This window comes from Mytilus galloprovincialis, chromosome 10, assembly GCF_965363235.1.
Source record: "Mytilus galloprovincialis chromosome 10, xbMytGall1.hap1.1, whole genome shotgun sequence".
Classification (NCBI taxonomy): domain Eukaryota; kingdom Metazoa; phylum Mollusca; class Bivalvia; order Mytilida; family Mytilidae; genus Mytilus; species Mytilus galloprovincialis.
Genome location: NC_134847.1, coordinates 38,649,325 through 38,668,690, shown reverse-complemented (window position 1 = coordinate 38,668,690; position 19,366 = coordinate 38,649,325). Strand labels below are relative to the sequence as shown.

The window sequence follows — 19,366 nt, the reverse complement described above, 5'->3', positions numbered from 1 at the left end:
TGTTGAAACCCAGACTGTGCTGGGTGTAAAAGATCTAATCTTTTTAGATAGTCATACAAATGTTTTGAAACATGCTTTTCTAAAAGTTTTGATAAAACGGGAAGTACAGATATTGGTCTGTAATTTGTTGCCATGAATTTTTCACCACCTTTAAAAACAGGGGTTACTCTTGCATTCTTTAGAACACTGGGTAGTGGACTTTTATCTATTATTAATTTAAAGATGAAGTTATGAAAGGAGTACTCAATTTTTGGTTTTATGTTATCAGATCCGGTGGATTTATTAATGTCAAGTTTGACCATCTCATAAAATAGACCATTTATTGTGACTGGTGGAATTGAAAATTTAACTTGTTCTGACTTAGTAAATTTCTTTTGTACAAATTGAGTTAATTTTGCATAATCATGATTTATTTACATCTGTCAGTCCTCAGGTTTTCAACACAAGATGTAAAAAACTTATTAAAAACATTGCAGATGTCACTGACATTATTAGTTTTAACACCATCTTCATTTAAAAGTTCATATGGTTTTTCTTGTTGGGATGGGTTAAGACTGTGAATACATTTCGACAAATTTTTAAAAGCTTTTGAATATTTTACCATCTTTGAATAAAAATTTCTTTTTGATCATCGATTTTGTGTTTTGTCCTGTTTCACCAAAATTTGAACTCGGACCACATTCCTAATTTATGGTATTTAATTCTCTCTCATTTTTCTGGCATATGCAATTTTATTATTGAACCATTCAGGTTGTCTGTCTCTTTTTACTTTTTTAGTAACAATTGGTGCATGTTTATCTAGAACTGCATTAGATATGTCATACCACATCTGAATACATGTATTTGGGTGACTTTCATGATATAACTCCAGTAGCAGTTACTTAAAGCAGTTGAAATGCTGTGTTTAACAAGTAATTTAAATTGATTTTTATGAAATTTATATCAAGAGATGTCTTGGAACAGTTTGAAAATATTTTGGGGATTTTTCAAAGAAGCTGTGTCACCTAGAAAAATAAATTGTATGGAAACTTGTATTGCAAGCATCTAGATGTACACAAAGGTTGATGTAAGCAATTAAAGAAACCATACCACCTTCAACAATGAGAAAAGACTATTTTGTATAGTTGACTATGAAAGATTCAGACAGGAAAGATCTGATACAATTAAAATGAGAAAAGTTACAGCCTATTTTATAACAAAACAATTTACAAAACAAATATGACAAGTCTACATTTCTTGTAGGAGTGTTATGAAATTAATATCAAAGGTTTACTGTAGATTTATTGATATTCTTTGGATACATTTTTTTCGTGCAATTCGTGGGTACATGGGAACCACATTTTCAAATGTTCAACGAATTACAAATTTTACAAATTTTTTAAGGGAATGTAGGCAGACTTTGACAAAACATCCAAATTAAATATCTATGAATATGCAAGTTTTCTTCAATCCACGAAAATCGGTACCCACAAAAATAAAAGAATCCACAGTTTATCAGCAATATTTGAGAGGACTTTGAAAATGTTCCGATCAATTATTTTTACTTTTTTAATTAGTGATATTTGTTGTGGATATAGATTATATGGAAAATTGTATTGTAAGCACTCTTAAGCCCACTTTCTATGTAGGATTGCTATGAAACTTTTTTATGCCCCATTTATGGGCATTATGTTTTGTGGTCTGTGCCTCTGTTCGTCTGTCGGTTTGTTTGTCCATCAATTCCTTCTTTGTCTGTCCTGCTTCTGGTTAAAGTTTTTGGTCGAGGGAGTTTTTGATGAAGTTGAAGTCCAATCAACTTGACACTTAGTACACATGTTCCTTATGATATAATCTTTCCAATTTTAATGCCAAATTAGAGTTTTTACTCCATTTTCACAGTCCTCTAAACTTAGAAAATGATAATGCGGATGGGGCATCCATGTACTAGGGACACATTCTTTTTTACAGGTGTTTTGCCTTTTGGAATTTGAAAATTTTATGGAAAATGTTATTGCTATTTCTAAAGCAATCTTTTGTCTTTATTTCTTGTAAAATATATTAACTCTTTCTATTTTGGGACAGTAATATAACTCTTACCCAAAAGGATAATATTTGCCTCCAATGGTTCTCCATACTTTTAAGAGGTCAACCTTATTACATTATAAGATGCATGTTTCCTCAACTTCAGGTTTAAGGCACAGTTTGAGCTCAAGTAAGATCTTTGAAAATTGAAATCGAAAAGAATTTAGTATGACAATGTGTTTATTGGAAGAATACTCCCCATTCAGTGTATCCAACACTCTGTCTGACTGACAAAATGTCAGACAAAAAATCATTTGGACAGACAGAGACTTTAAGATATTTTGGTTTAACATATAGTAGAAAAGTCCAAATTTCTCTTTCGGTCAGACAAACCCTAAAACAGTTTGGCACAGACTGCCCATTATATATATGGTAAAAATTTAATGATAACAAATATTTAAGGAGATTTTATATTTATTGCCAGGTGCTGCAACACCAGTTGTACCTACAGGTAAGTAATGTGGTAGAAACAATTACAAGGGAGGTAATCATAAATATTTACAAGGAAAGAAATCAAAAACATATACAAGGGAGGTAATAGACTATTTTCATATTACAGACTTTTGATTCTTGTTTGTATTATATTTTGACAGGTTACCTACAACATCCTGGTACTGGATCTATTGAAAGGGTCATAATAAGTATAATCAAACATTTAATCAGTGCAATTTGAGGGGAAATTCAACTATTTTCCAATGAGTTTGTCTTGTAAAGAAAATATGAAGCAGTATATTTTCCCCTAGAATTGTACAGATTAAAAGCTTGATGTTACTTCTCTATGTTGCTCTAACTTGACTTGGTACCAGGATGTCCTAGGAAACCTGTTGAAATAATATAAATTTTGGAAAATAGTCTATTGTTAACATTTACAAGGGAGGTAATCATATACATATACAAGAGTGGTAATGAGTAGTTTAAATACAGCAGGTTTCAGTAAACCATAAGTTTTTATGGGTGCAGCTATTTTATGAAGATTACATGGTATTCAGAAGAGTATGACTTCAACATGCTCATGACATGATTTATATAACATGTATAAAAAAGAAAATTTGGTATGATTTCCTATGAGACAACTCTTCACAAGAGATTATAGTTTACCTTACAGCTTTCAACAATGAGCAACCACAATGCATAGTCAGCTTTTAATGGCCCTGAAATTACAAATCTAAAACATTTCAAACAAGAAAACTAATGGCCTAAATAATATACAAAAAAACAAATATGTAGCCCCACAAATGACTTTTCTGTATTTATCAGTAACATTTATTAAATTTTGGAAGGCTTGGATACACTTAATAATTTTATAACTCCAGTAGCTAATAAACTGGGTCTTATTATACCTACCTTGCATTACAAACAATATGGACTTTAATTTAAAAGAAATAAACCTTCTAATTTCAGTGTCCTGCAGAAACTTCACAAAAAATGTGACGGAATGCTGTAAACATGGAAGTGACCTTGGATGTGTGTTTGTTAAGTGTACTGGAAAAGACAAGGCACCATTCGATGGTAGAATCATTTATTAATTAGTTAGGGCCTCTTGGGTAGTCGAGAGGCTAAATATTATTAAAAAAAATGTATTATATCAAATAATGGAAAAGTAGAAGAGGATTCTAAAACATGAGGTCGAGAAAAAAAAGATCGATGTTTCCGGTAACCCGACCGACCCTGTTTTTTTAGCCCCGACCCTAACTTTTTTATTGGATCTTCAAAAAAAAAAAAAAAAAATTGTATCAACCGACCCCGTTTTTGACACAGGTTTCTGATAGATGACATAATATTTTTTCTCTCTTGCTTCTACTTGCATAGAAAGCCAGTAAAACATTTTATTAATGTCAAAAGGTATTCCAAATAGGTTAAAATCCAAGAAATTTGCACAGCAGGTGCTTCGAAAACATTGCAAATGGCACACTTCCGGTTTTTGAAACTAATTACGGATCCGGACTTGGAAAAACCATGATAATTTTACGGATTTCATTTACAATGTCAAAAAAAAAAAAAAAAAAAAAAAAAAAAAGAATTCCGACCTACCGACGCTATTTTTCAAAATGATGTTACCGGAAACACATATCTTTTTTTTTTAGGCCTGAGAAAAAGGCATATTGCTATAAATGTTTTACTGTTTGGCCCAAAACTTAAGCTCACTGTAAATATATATGGTCCAGTTGATAAAAACTTAAACAGAGTGCAAATTATTTATGTTTCTTTATATCTAAGTTTTTTTCTAAATTATATGTTTTAAAAAAGTATAAAAATCACATAACCATGCCCCTTCCATGTCAAGTTTAATATATTTGTATGCTCATTATGCAAGTAGGGGTATCACCATGGGACACATTCTCCATACCTATTTGATTTGTTAAGCAAATTTTATCCCTTATTCTTTCCATGAAAACTTTAAATTCAACCTTTAAATGTGTTGTTTGTCCAGCAGAATTAATTGGTAAATGCAAAGTGAAATTTTTTATTATACCCCACGCAACGAAGTTGCGGAGGGTATAATGTTTTTGACCCGTCCGTCCGTCCGTCAGTCCGTCCGTCCGTCCGTCCGTCAGTCCGTCAGTCCTGTTTCTTGTCATCGCAACTCCTCTCAAACCACACGACAGAATTTCACGAAACCTTTTCAGATAATAAGGACATACTATGTAGTTGTGCATATCGACGGGAAATTGCGATTCAATTTTTTTTCTAGGAGTTACGCCCCTTTGAACTTATTTACTTTAATGTACTACTGCAACAGTTTGTCATCGCAACTCCTCTCAAACCACACAACAGAATTTCACGAAACCTTTTCAGATAATAAGGACATACTATGTAGTTGTGCATATCGACGGGAAATTGCGATTCAATTTTTTTTCTAGGAGTTACGTCCCTTTGAACTTATTTACTTTAATGTACTACTGCAACAGTTTGTCATCGCAACTCCTCTCAAACCACACAACAGAATTTCACGAAACCTTTTCAGATAATAAGGACATACTATGTAGTTGTGCATATCGACGGGAAATTGCGATTCAATTTTTATTCTAGGAGTTACGCCCCTTTGAACTTATTTACTTTCATGTACTACTACAATAGTTTGTCATCGCAACTTCTCTCAAACCACACAACACAATTTCATGAAACTTTGTAGATAATAAGGACATACTATGTAGATGTGCATATCGACAGGAAATTACGGTTCAATTTTTTTTCTAGGAGTTACGCCCCTTTGAACTTATTTGCTTCAATGTACTTCTGCAACAGTTTGTCATCTCAACTCCTCTGAAAACACACAACAGAATTTCATGAAATTTTGTAGATAATAAGGACATACTATGTATATTGACAGGAAATTATTATTCAATATTTTTTCTTATACTTATTTAATTTCTTCAATGACAATGTGGGGACGTGGGGTATGTGAGCGTGCTCACTAAGGTTCTTTAATTTATCTTGTTTTATCCTTCTACGCCTAAAACTTTTCCCAAATTCTGACTGGAACTAAGCAAAGCTAACAAAGTATCATGTCAACATATAATCATATTTATAACAGGGTGGACAAGACTATTTCTTTGCACGCTCAGGTTATCAATTGACTGGGTCAGATAATGTGAAGGTTCCCCTGTATTGCCAACTTGTCATATCGTACATGTTATAGACATTTATTCTGTGTGGTTGCCAATCACTCAAAACGCCTAAATCGAATAATAAAAAAAACTAGCAGAGGACTTAACTTTTGTTGTTGATTGAAATGTTGAATACTTAGTCATATCAAACGAGTGACTGGTAAAAAATAACGTTTATCCAATTCTTAAACCAATGCATGTATATATCATAAACTTAGTCTTCTGTGCATGATTTTATCATTTCTTACGCAAAAATATTGTATAATTGTCAATTTTTTTTGTCTCTGTCTGTTATGATTTAACAAATATGGCAGCTAATTAATTGCTGTGTTTTGAAGCCGTAGTTTACCAATTGTCACTTTATAGTAAACAATAAACAAAGAAGCATGGATATTGAGCATGTGTATAACATGAACAATCAGATAAAAGTTTATTTCAATGACAGATCCATGCGTATTGCGATCACCAGATTATAACGAGAAGGGTCACACTAAGGTCACCTGCATACGGAAAATATGTGGGCGAATTGCTTTTTCGAAGCAAGCAATTAAAATAAAGTAAACTTCTAAATGTGGACAAATTAAAGAATTCTAGTCATAAAAAACATGTGCAATGATAAAAAAAAAAATATTTGTGGTTGCATATGACTTTAAACTGTCTTGTTTTCTTCTATTGCAAAAACAAAGTATTGTAGCTTTTATGAAAATGATTCTATGTTGATATGTTACATTTAGTTGTATTTTTTAATGACATTTTCTGTTCACATTTCTTGATTTCCTAAAGAAAAAGCTAGTTTAGCTAGTATTTATACGACCGCAAAATTTGAAAAAATTTTCGTCGTATATTGCTATCACATTGGCGTCGTCGTCGTCGTCCGAATACTTTTAGTTTTCGCACTCTAACTTTAGTAAAAGTGAATAGAAATCTATGAAATTTTAACACAAGGTTTATGACCACAAAAGGAAGGTTGGGATTGATTTTGGGAGTTTTAGTCCCAACATTTTAGGAATTAGGGGCCAAAAAGGGCCCAAATAAGCATTTTCTTGGTTTTCGCACTATAACTTTAGTTTAAGTAAATAGAAATCTATGAAATTTTGACATAAGGTTTATGACCACAAAAGAAAGGTTGGGATTGATTTTGGGAGTTTTGGTTCCAACAGTTTAGGAATTAGGGGCCAAAAAAGGGCCCAAATAAGCATTATTCTTGGTTTTCGCACAATAACTTTAGTTTAAGTAAATAGAAATCAATGAAATTTAAACACAATGTTTATGACCACAAAAGGAAGGTTGGTATTTGATTTTGGGAGTTAAGGTCCCAACAGTTTAGGAATTAGGGGCCAAAAAGGGACCCAAATAAGCATTTTTTTTGGTTTTCGCACCATAACTTTAGTATAAGTAAATAGAAATCTATGAAATTTAAACACAAGGTTTATGACCATCAAAGGAAGGTTGGTAATGATTTTGGGAGTTTTGGTCCCAACAGTTTAGGAATAAAGGGCCCAAAGGGTCCAGATTTAAACTTTGTTTGAATTTATCAAAAATTGAATAATTGGGGTTCTTTGATATGCCGAATCTAACTGTGTATGTAGATTCTTAATTTTTGGTCCCGTTTTCAAATTGGTCTACATTAAGGTCCAAAGGGTCCAAAATTAAACTTAGTTTGATTTTAACAAAAATTGAATCCTTAGGGTTCTTTGATATGCTGAATCTAAAAATGTAGATTTTTTATTATTGGCCCAGTTTTCAAGTTGGTCCAAATCGGGGTCCAAAATTAAACTTTGTTTGATCTCATCAAAAATTGAATAATTGGGGTTCTTTGATATGCCAAATCTAACTGTATGTAGATTCTTAATTTTTGGTCCCGTTTTAAAATTGGTTTACATTAACGTCCAAAGGGTCCAAAATTAAACTAAGTTTGATTTTAACAAAAATTGAATTATTGGGCCTCTGTGATATGCTGAATCTAAACATGTACTTAGATTTTTGATTATGGGCCCAGTTTTAAGTTGGTCCAAATCAGGATCCAAAATTATTATATTAAGTATTGTGCAATAGCAAGAAATTTTCAATTGCACAGTATTGTGCAATAGCAAGAAATCTTCAATTGCACAGTATTGTGCAATAGCAAATATTTTCAATTGCACAGTATTCCACAATAGCAAGAAATATCTAATTGCACAATATTGTGCAATAGCAAGAAATTCCAATTGGATTTCAATTGGAGTTATCTTTCTTTGTCCAGAATAGTAGTTGAATCAACTTAAATCATTGTTTTATACAATATACAATGTATATTCACTTTTACTACCAACTGATAGATTAAAACAATCTTTACCATTCAGTGATAACAAGCACTTTTTTTACATTTTAATATTTTATGATGTATTTAAATGAGTAGTTATTGTTGCAAACTTCATTAGAAATTTGAATTGAGATTAGTTTTGAAATAAGGGAAAGGGGGATGTGAAAAAAAAATTGGAGGGTCAATTTTTTGCATTTCAGATTTCATAAATAAAAAGAAAATTTCTTCAAACATTTTTTTGAGAGGATTAATATTCAACAGCATAGTGAATTGCTCAAAGGCAAACATTTTTTTTTAAGTTCATTAGACCACATTCATTCTGTGTCAGAAACCTATGCTGTGTCAACTATTTAATCACAATCCAAATTTAGAGCTGAATCCAGCTTGAATGTTGTGTCCATACTTGCCCCAACCGTTCAGGGTTCAACCTCTGCGGTCGTATAAAGCTGCGCCCTGCGGAGCATCTGGTTATATAATTTATGTTTCTATCATGCAGCAAATTGAATAGTCTTCTTTCATTGGATAATTATATGTTTTACAGGATGCTACAATAAGACAGAAGTCACATGTGCTCCACTTGATGACCAATGTAAGTGTTTGTATTACTGAATATACTTTAGAATGAGAATTATATTAAAGATTTGAACTGATTTGGTCCTGTAAGACGCTCAAATTCAACCTTGAATATGAAAATCTTTCAAAAATGCCATAAAACATCACTTTTCAAATGGTTTTTGTCTTAAATGTAATTGGGCACATTCATGATCAGTCTAAATATTAAGACTGAACACATGTGGGGCCACTTCCCTTTTAGACAAAAACTGTAAAAATTAGCATGATTGGTAAAATAGTGAAGATTTCAGTTATTTTTGTATAAATTAATGATGCTAATACCTGATGCATGTGCAATGCATCGTCAAAAACAGTCCATATTTATGTAACCAAAGTATTTCACTTTCCAATGAGTAGCGAAAACTTACACTTCTAACAAATTTGAAAAAATGCTATTTTTTTTGTCCAAAAAAGGGGTCTTACTTGGCCTATTCCATTAAAGAAATTTTATTGAAAGCAAATTGTTTCAGTTGAGTAATATTGTTGATAATACATAACCAAGGTTAACAAAGCTCTCACAATTTAGTTAACTCCAATGGGTCCTTAGGCTGGGTGCATGCCTTTAGTGCCGGGGTTGTCAGTTTTATTACTGTCAGGGTAAAAACAAAAACTTTAAAATTGTTATTTACTGCAACTCTGTTAGGCAGGCAACATTTAGTTATCCCAAAGACTGGGGAGATAAATGTTAGAATAATGTTCAAGGTAAGGTGACATGTCCTCGTTGGGACTGTTCCCTTGCGAATGAGCATTTTAAAATTCTTTGATGAGGAAGGCTGTCTAGTAGAAACCTGTATTTATATTCATATCTCAGGTTGTTGTACTGATTTGGTTGTAATATTTGCCAGTGGATGTTAAATACTTGCATTAACTTATCCAGCATCATCATCATCTTGCTATTCAGTTTTCAGAATTTTATTGTCTCCGTGGTGAAATAAAATATTTTTTTTGCAGGTCAAGCACACACTACTGAGGCACCGACAACCACTCCAAAAACAACAACCGTGAAACCAACACCAGAGCCAGTATTTGAAGGTAATTATATTATTTATTGTTACCTACTGTAGATTCATTTATTGTCATGGGTACACATTTTTGTTGATTGAGGAAACATTGTATTTGGGTGGCTATTTTATTTCCCGGTTTTATTAATGTCTGCATACAAGCCTGTAGAAAATTTGTACTTTGTTGAACCTTTATATTCGTGGTTCACCTGTTACCATGAAATCAATGAAAATTTGTATCCCATGAATAATAATGAATCCACAGTAGTATGTTTGCCGTAGAAATGTGTCGCTGTTGAATTAATAAATATTGATTTTAAGGGGAGATAACACAGTTTTAACTCCCTAAAACAGTTTTAAGAAAGTTTACTATTGATGTGAAGGTGTATATTTGATATTCTGAAATTGACCAGTTAGCCATGAAAACAAGGTCAAGGTTATATGAACCCTGTCTATGTAGTGGTTATTGTATTATAGGCAATGTTGACATAATGATGCTAGATAGAAATCTGTAATCATCATATATATACATGTATGTACACCAGGGCATACATGTGATTATACCCCGCTTTAAAAAAGGGGGGGTATACTGTTTTACCTCTGTCTGTCCGTCCGTCCGTCAGTCCGTCCATCAGTCCGTCAGTCCGTCAGTCCGTCCGTCAGTCAGTCCGTCCCATGAAACTTTCGTCACATTTTTCTCAGGAACTACACATCCACCCTTTCTGTAATTTGGTATCAACATTTATATATGTCAGCCATACCGTGTGATGCGTTTTCAGATTCATCACTTGACAACTTCCTGTTTACCGAACACTTGTCTGATTTTACACATGATAGCCAAGTTGAAAATTTTCGTCACATTTTTCTCAGGAACTACAATACAAGGATTTCTGAAATTTGGTTTCAGGATTTATATAAGTCAGCTATACCGTGTGATGCGTTTTCAGATTCATCACTCGACAACTTCCTGTTTACCGAACACTTGTATGATTTTACACATGATAGCCAAGTTGAAAATTTTCGTCACATTTTTCTCAGGAACTACAATACAATGATTTCTGAAATTTGGTTTCAGGATTTATATAAGTCAGCTATACCGTGTGATGCGTTTTCAGATTCATCACTCGACAACTTCCGATTTACCGAACACTTGCATATTTTTACACTATTAATATTATCCACTTGCGGCGGGGGTATCATCAGTGAGCAGTGCGTTTTCAGATTCATCACTCGACAACTTCCTGTTTACCGAACACTTGTATGATTTTACACATGATAGCCAAGTTGAAAATTTTCGTCACATTTTTCTCAGGAACTACAATACAATGATTTCTGAAATTTGGTTTCAGGATTTATATAAGTCAGCTATACCGTGTTGAAAATTTTCGTCACATTTTTCTCAGGAACTACAATACAAGGATTTCTGAAATTTGGTTTCAGGATTTATATAAGTCAGCTATACCGTGTGATGCGTTTTCAGATTCATCACTCGACAACTTCCTGTTTACCGAACACTTGTATGATTTTACACATGATAGCCAAGTTGAAAATTTTCGTCACATTTTTCTCAGGAACTACAATACAATGATTTCTGAAATTTGGTTTCAGGATTTATATAAGTCAGCTATACCGTGTGATGCGTTTTCAGATTCATCACTCGACAACTTCCTGTTTACCGAACACTTGCATATTTTTACACTATTAATATTATCCACTTGCGGCGGGGGTATCATCAGTGAGCAGTGCGTTTTCAGATTCATCACTCGACAACTTCCTGTTTACCGAACACTTGTATGATTTTACACATGATAGCCAAGTTGAAAATTTTCGTCACATTTTTCTCAGGAACTACAATACAATGATTTCTGAAATTTGGTTTCAGGATTTATATAAGTCAGCTATACCGTGTGATGCGTTTTCAGATTCATCACTCGACAACTTCCTGTTTACCGAACACTTGCATATTTTTACACTATTAATATTATCTACTTGCGGCGGGGGTATCATCAGTGAGCAGTAGCTCGCAGTTTCACTTGTTCTTCCAGCAGAAGTCAAAATCTTGTGCTTTTCAGACCTTCTTTCCTCCCTCCCGTTATAATTTGAAATCTTCTGCTTATTGAAAATGTCAACCTCAATAAATTTTCAGTAGACATTTTTGTTTACAAAATTGATACAGACAGAGAAAAAGTCCAAGAAACTTTAAATTGATATGGGAAAAATCCGAGAAAAACAGAAGTCACCATTTCCTGTTATTGATTTTGTGTTTTAGGTTATTATAAATAACATCAATTGGACTCTTAACTCAAACTCTTTTAGAATTAGAGAGTTAACGTCACTACAGGATTAGAAACCTTTTTAAATACATTCTGACACATTTGTTGCAGGTGAAACATAAAATTAATTTATTTAGTCTTAAGACCTCTATTTATCTGTATTGTTGTGACTACACATGTATTCATAATTTAAAAAAACAAAAACAGTTTTAATACTTGTTCATTACTATACTGATATTTACAAAGACTGGTCAAGTTTGGAGTGAGAATAATGTGTCTGGGTAAGGTGACATGTATTCCTGCGGACTGACAGTTTGGTACAGAACTGGGGTTTATATTCATATCACATTATCATGCCTTTGTCTTAAATATACATTTAACCTGCCACTGGAGGTTTACAGCTATTCGTTCATACATCTCCAATATTTCTCCTACAGAACATATTGATATAAATCTTAAATAAATACTGCACAACCTTTTTTTGTGTGATATTTTAAGATTTTCAGGCTTTCGCATAACCAAACAGGGGCTTTTGAACTTAATCAAACTTAATAATTCATAATTAAAAGTAATATGGTTTAGAAAACATATTTTAGGGTTTTTTTTCACAATTAATAAAACTAATGGTTCCATTTAATTTGTTATACAATGCTACCAGACTCTTTTGAGAATGATACAGGTTTGTTAGTCAATGGTGAATGTCTCGGGGTAAATGGATTACTGTGGATCCATTACAGCTAATTTCCTAATGCTTGTAGAGTAAAACTTTGGTATGCTTGCTTGCTCTGTTTGTATAAATGCTAAATCAAGCTTTGTAATCATTTAGATTGACATTTTCAAACAATATATATATAACCCGTAAATATTATATTTAAATTTGATTGGACATTATCCCAATAAAACTGTACAATATACAAACTAAGCAAGCAAGCTATCTAAAGTCTTGCTCTGCATGCATTAGGAAATAAGCTGTAATATTCGTTGGATACCAATTTTTCGTGGATGTCAAGGTAGAGGTGAACCACGAAATTCCATGTTCAACAAATGACAATTTTTTTAAAGGCTTGTATAAAGACTTCGTCAAAACCACGAAATCAAATGTCCATGAACATGCAAGTATTCCTTCATCCACGTAAATGGGTAGCCACTCAAATGAATGAATCCGCCGTATAGAGATTTTGTTTGGTACTCCCAACTTTCCTTTTACTGCATATTTATTATTATTCATGGGGTATCAATTTTTGTGGATATTGTAGGTACAGCTGATCCTCAAATTAAATTTTCCATAGTTTGTATACAAACTTCGGCAAAACCATATATTTAAATATCTGCAAAAATGTTTTCCCCTTGTCACAAACATTAGTACCAATGAACATCAATGAATACATAGTAGATTGAATCAAGTATATCTTGGTGTTTTAACCCAATTTTTTTTTCATTTACATCTGCAAATTTGCCGTTTCAGAATCTAATGCATTTTGGGTAATATTTTCAAAAGCGTACACCAAAATGTTGCGATTGGTTTGAAATGTACTTAACAATGGAAATCCATCCAATGATGCTAAGTTATTTTCATTTTGGTGTACGAACAATGAAATTACCCACAGTCCTTTAGATTCTGAAAAGGCGAATTGTTTGATAGGTTTCTAAAGCAATCCAATATTGTACCTACTGTGGATTAATTTATTTTCATGGATACTAATTTTCGTGTTTGAGGAAAAGTTACATTATTTGTGGATTTTTATTTAGTGGTTTAGTGATCTCTGCATACAAAGCACATAGGAAATTTGTAATTCCTTGAACATTTTAATTTGCTGTTTACCTCTGACCACAAAACCTACGAAAATTGGTATCCAACAAATAATAATGAATCCACAGTACTTCTTCACAGTATCTCTAAATGTTTTGACCATTCTTTTCTCTGATAATGGTTAAATAACAGAAAAGTCTAAAGAAATGTTTCTTCACGCGAGGGACTTTTCAATATAATCATGATAATATAGTTACTACACATGTAGTAGTTAATACACTATTTATAACAATGTATTTTAAATCTGTTATGTATTTGATAATTAGTATGGGCTGTTCCAAAATAAATGTGGGGGATGGGGATGAGATGCTTTTTTTATGACCACAACCACCCATAAAATAATTTTTTTCTTTTAATAATTTGTAAAAAATTCTATTTAGTAAAATACAACCATCCATGTTTAATTAATTCGAAGAGTCTTACATCCCCCACCTGATAAATTTTGGAACAGCCCATATCGAAGGAGGTTAGTACAAACAAAATCTGTAAATTGTATGTTTAACTTGAGACAGGTTTATGTAATAAATCTGTTTTTTGACAGGTTTATCCCAAAACTTTAGAAGTAGGTAGAATTTTTAGGTTTTTTTTGTTTGTTCTTTATAAATGACAGTGTTCTTAGTTTATTAGTTTGATTGGTGCAAAAAAGGGGCGGATCAAACCATTTTTAAAAGGGGGGTCCCAACTAGATGTCCCAATTCAAACGCATTGATTGTTAACAAAAAAAAAAAGGGGGGGGGGTTCAAACCCCTAGAACCCACTGGATTTGCCACTGCAAAAAAACTCAAGCAGAGTAACAAATTTTGGAATAACTTTTCTAATTCAAGTATGGCTGCCATGTTTTTTAGTACCAAATTTCAATTATTTGACAAAAAAAATTATTATGAAATTCATAGATTAATGTAAAGGATTAATTTTTAACTTCAGAGACTTTACAATCAAGGATATGTCTACAATTCTCTTTTAAGAAATAGAGGCAATTAATCCTAAGGCTTACAGTCACAAAATTTTGAGTATGAATATCTTATTTAAACTCTAAATCAATCAACTAAAATATTGGATTTAGTATTTAAAACACCACTGACCAATTAATACCCTTATAGTACTGAGTTAAAGGTTAATGACTGAAGATTTAATCCCGGCTCAGCTATTATTTGAATACTTCCTGTGAAAATGAACTAGATTTATGAAAAAAAAATCCCTCATTTGAGTTTGTAAAGGAGAAAAGTTTGCAGCGAACTAACAATAAACTTTGCCAAGACATTTCAGATTCCTACTTTTATTTTTAACTTCAATCAGAATTATGACTCATAAATATAAGTATAATACAGGATTGATAGATAATTCTCCCTAAGACATTTTGGCAACAGAGTGCCCTGCCTGATGCTATGATTATACCCTGTATAAACATTTTTTTGGGGTCCCTGTTGAATATATGAGTTATATAGTCGATCTGTCTATCTGCTCATGCATCTAATAAGGTCAACTCCTTCTATACCATAATATATTTGATAAATTTTATAAGAAAGAAGATGTGGTATGATTGTAAATAAGACAACTCTTTACAAGAGTCCAAGTGACATATAATTTAACAACTATAGGTCACTGTACAGCCTTCAACAATGAGCAAAACCAATACTGCTTTTACACTTTTATTAGAATATAATTGCAGTTAAACATATTTTAAAAGGGGAGATAATCATATTGATCTGGAGTAGCCTAACTCACAAAACAACCATTATATCATTCTCATAGTTGATTCCAATACATTTGTATTGTTTTTAAAATTAAACAAATTGGGATTCAGTTTGGAAAAGGTTTAGGGTGTCACAATTCTCATTTTCTATCTTTCAGCAGATTTTAAAGTCTTCGTCACTGACATTAAAATCTTAATATTCCCCTCAAAAATTCTACTACGAACCAATATAATGAAGATCACTACTTTGCTTAGGCACTAATAGTAGATGTTATTATTCTCAATAACTAAAAAATAGAGCTTTTTTGAAAATTAATCGCAAGGTTTTTTGGTTTTTAGAGATTTTATGGACAAGGGCTTCTTCTAGTTTTTCCGATACAAAATTACATAAACTTTTATAATTTCAGATATTTCTTTTCACCCAATTGTGTCATATGCATATGTGTTTGTTCATGGTGTTTGAATTCTCTAGAAACTGCCCCTATAAGTTGGTATATTGAGTGGTGATGGGACCTTAATCAGGACCTCAGGATCGGGTGTTTTTAAGCTAGTTATTTCTGGATTGACCCTTTCGGGATACCGGGAATTCTTTTTTCGAATCTCGAGATGTCAGGATTTAAATTTATTTAAATTCGGGACTTCAGGATTTCGTGTTTTTAAGCCCGGGATTTTGGGATCAGGACCCGTCCAACCCCTCTATATTGGTGTAGTTGATACTACCTTCACTGGCTTCAGTGTTCCAATATATTTTTCTCTGGAACTGTCCTCAAGAATGTGCCTATGCTAGACTATCTTTAATGATATTCTTAAATTAGTATATTGTTTAGGTGGTGGCCTGAAAAACAAATAGCCTTCATTATTTTGCATGTGGAATTTTACTAGAAAATTTGATGTCCTATTAAGTTGAAGACAGCCATGGTTCAGTATCTGAATAAAAATATGTGCTGGAATGCCTTGTTAAAGTGAGATTATCAATCCTTACTATCTCTGATAGATAAAGGGAACACATTTACAGTTTTAAATCAAATTTTCTGTCAATTAAAACAAAGTTAATTGTATTTGACTGACAACATTTATACCAGATTTTTGCGTCAGTCTGATATTTTCTATTGAAACAGAAAGGTATAATTGTGTTCATCTGTTTTAACCCTTCCTTGATTTGTGACAGTTGTTATAAAGTCATATCTATTTGAAAAAGTTTGAAGAGCAAGACAGAATTTATGAATTCAGTTATTTTAGTGATTAATGTGGGCCATTTGACCACTGTAAATTCAGAAATTATTGCAAAGTTTTAATTAATGTGAATAATGCAACTATTTGATTATGGCAATAATAAGAATTTGTATTCTGATATCTTATTATACTGTGGAGACATTATTATTCTTTGGATACCATATTTTGTGGATTTCTTAGGTACGGTTGAACCACTCAATTAAGTGTGTAAGGAATGACAAATTTTCTCAAGGCTTCTGCAAAATCATGAAATTAAATATCTACGAACACGTTAAGTTTTCATTCATCCATGAAAAAATTGGTATCAATGGAAATAAATGAATCCACAGTATATCTGTATGCAGCTTTTCCTAACATCGCAGCAATTAATAAAAAAATGTTTGTCAATTAAGAAATTATAATTGCAAACAATAACTTTTGAATTAACAGTATGTCATGTATATGTTGTAATACATAATATAAAACATCCTATTATTCTTCAGAGTGTCAGAACCTCAAGAACGTGAAAGACTGTTGTGGAAATGAACTGTTTAAGTGTATCTTTGTCAACTGCAATGGAACCACCACAAAACTGACTTATAAAGGTATGTACTAGTTATTTATAACCCTGCTCTGAAAGGAAGGATGATAATGGTTTTTGTCTGTCCTTCTATAGATATAAAAAGATGTGGTATAAGTGCCTTTTTCAAACAACTCTCTCTCCAAGTCACAATTTGTAAAAATTATCTATTATAGGTTGAAGTAAGGTCTTCAACACGAAGTCTTGGCTCACACAAAACAGCAAGCTATAACGGGCCCCAAAAATGACTAGTGTAAAACCATTCAAACAGAAAAACCAATGGTCTAATCTGTATATAAAAAAATGAGAAACGATAAACACTTATAAAACACATCAAATAAAAACTACTGAACATCAATTTCCTAACTTAGGTCAAGTGCAAACAAATGTAGCAGGTTTAAACGTTTTACACATAACCCTGCTCTGACAAGTGTAAACAAATGTAGCAGGTTTAACCGTTTTACACATAACCCTGCTCTGACAAGTGTAAACAAATGTAGCAGGTTTAAACGTTTTACACATAACCCTGCTCTGACAAGTGTAAACAAATGTAGCAGGTTTAAACGTTTTACACATAACCCTGCTCTGACAAGTGTAAACAAATGTAGCAGGTTTAAACGTTTTACACATAACCCTGCTCTGACAAGTGCAAACAAATGTAGCAGGTTTAAATGTTTTACACATAACCCTGCTCTGACAAGTGCAAACAATTGTAGCAGGTTTAACCGTTTTACACATAACCCTGCTCTGACAAGTGTAAACAAATGTAGCAGGTTTAACCGTTTTACACATAACCCTGCTCTGACAAGTGTAAACAAATGTAGCAGGTTTAAACGTTTTACACATAACCCTGCTCTGACAAGTGTAAACAAATGTAGCAGGTTTAAACGTTTGACACATAACCCTGCTCTGACAAGTGCAAACAAATGTAGCAGGTTTAAACGTTTTACACATAACCCTGCTCTGACAAGTGCAAACAAATGTAGCAGGTTTAAACGTTTTACACATAACCCTGCTCTGACAAGTGCAAACAAATGTAGCAGGTTTAACCGTTTTACACATAACCCTGCTCTGACAAGTGCAATCAAATGTAGCAGGTTTAAACGTTTTACACATAACCCTGCTCTGACAAGTGCAAACAAATATAGCAGGTTTAAACGTTTTACACATAACCCTGCTCTGACAAGTGTAAACAAATGTAGCAGGTTTAACCGTTTTACACATAACCCTGCTCTGACAAGTGTAAACAAATGTAGCAGGTTTAACCGTTTTACACATAACCCTGCTCTGACAAGTGTAAACAAATGTAGCAGGTTTAACCGTTTTACAAGTAAACCTGCTCTGACAAGTGTAAACAAATGTAGCAGGTTTAAACGTTTTACACGTAAACCTGCTCTGACAAGTGTAAACAAATGTAGCAGGTTTAAACGTTTTACACGTAACCCTTCTCTGACAAGTGTTAACAAATGTAGCAGGTTTAAACGTTTTACACATAACCCTGCTCTGACAAGTGTAAACAAATGTAGCAGGTTTAAACGTTTTACACATAACCCTGCTCTGACAAGTGCAAACAAATGTAGCAGGTTTAAACGTTTTACACATAACCCTGCTCTGACAAGTGCAAACAAATGTAGCAGGTTTCAACGTTTTACACATAACCCTGCTCTGACAAGTGCAAACAAATGTAGCAGGTTTCAACGTTTTACACATAACCCTGCTCTGACAAGTGCAAACAAATGTAGCAGGTTTAAACGTTTTAAACATAACCCTGCTCTGACAAGTGTAAACAAATATAGCAGGTTTAAACGTTTTACACATAACCCTGCTCTGACAAGTGCAAACAAATATAGCAGGTTTAAACGTTTTACACATAACCCTGCTCTGACAAGTGCAAACAAATGTAGCAGGTTTAAACGTTTTACACATAACCCTGCTCTGACAAGTGCAAACAAATGTAGCAGGTTTAAACGTTTTACACATAACCCTGCTCTGACAAGTGTAAACAAATGTAGCAGGTTTAACGGTTTTACACATAACCCTGCTCTGACAAGTGCAAACAAATGTAGCAGGTTTAAACGTTTTACACATAACCCTGCTCTGACAAGTGCAAACAAATGTAGCAGGTTTAAACGTTTTACACATAACCCTGCTCTGACAAGTGCAAACAAATGTAGCAGGTTTAAACGTTTTACACATAACCCTGCTCTGACAAGT

General features: G+C 32.9%; 1 protein-coding gene across 3 annotated transcripts in view; it reads left to right on the top strand.

Annotated features, from left to right (window-relative positions):
• Positions 1-19,366, top strand: part of LOC143047520 (uncharacterized) — a 41,321-nt gene that overhangs the window by 14,569 nt on the left and 7,386 nt on the right. For 2 of the 3 annotated variants that reach the window (XM_076220574.1, XM_076220573.1), the window contains 5 exons: positions 2,486-2,512; positions 3,463-3,570; positions 8,513-8,560; positions 9,535-9,615; positions 17,076-17,177. In XM_076220574.1, coding sequence (XP_076076689.1) covers positions 2,486-2,512; positions 3,463-3,570; positions 8,513-8,560; positions 9,535-9,615; positions 17,076-17,177 — 366 coding nt within the window. The remainder of the gene's footprint in view (positions 1-2,485; positions 2,513-3,462; positions 3,571-8,512; positions 8,561-9,534; positions 9,616-17,075; positions 17,178-19,366) is intronic. The other variant, XM_076220575.1, reaches the window with a different exon arrangement.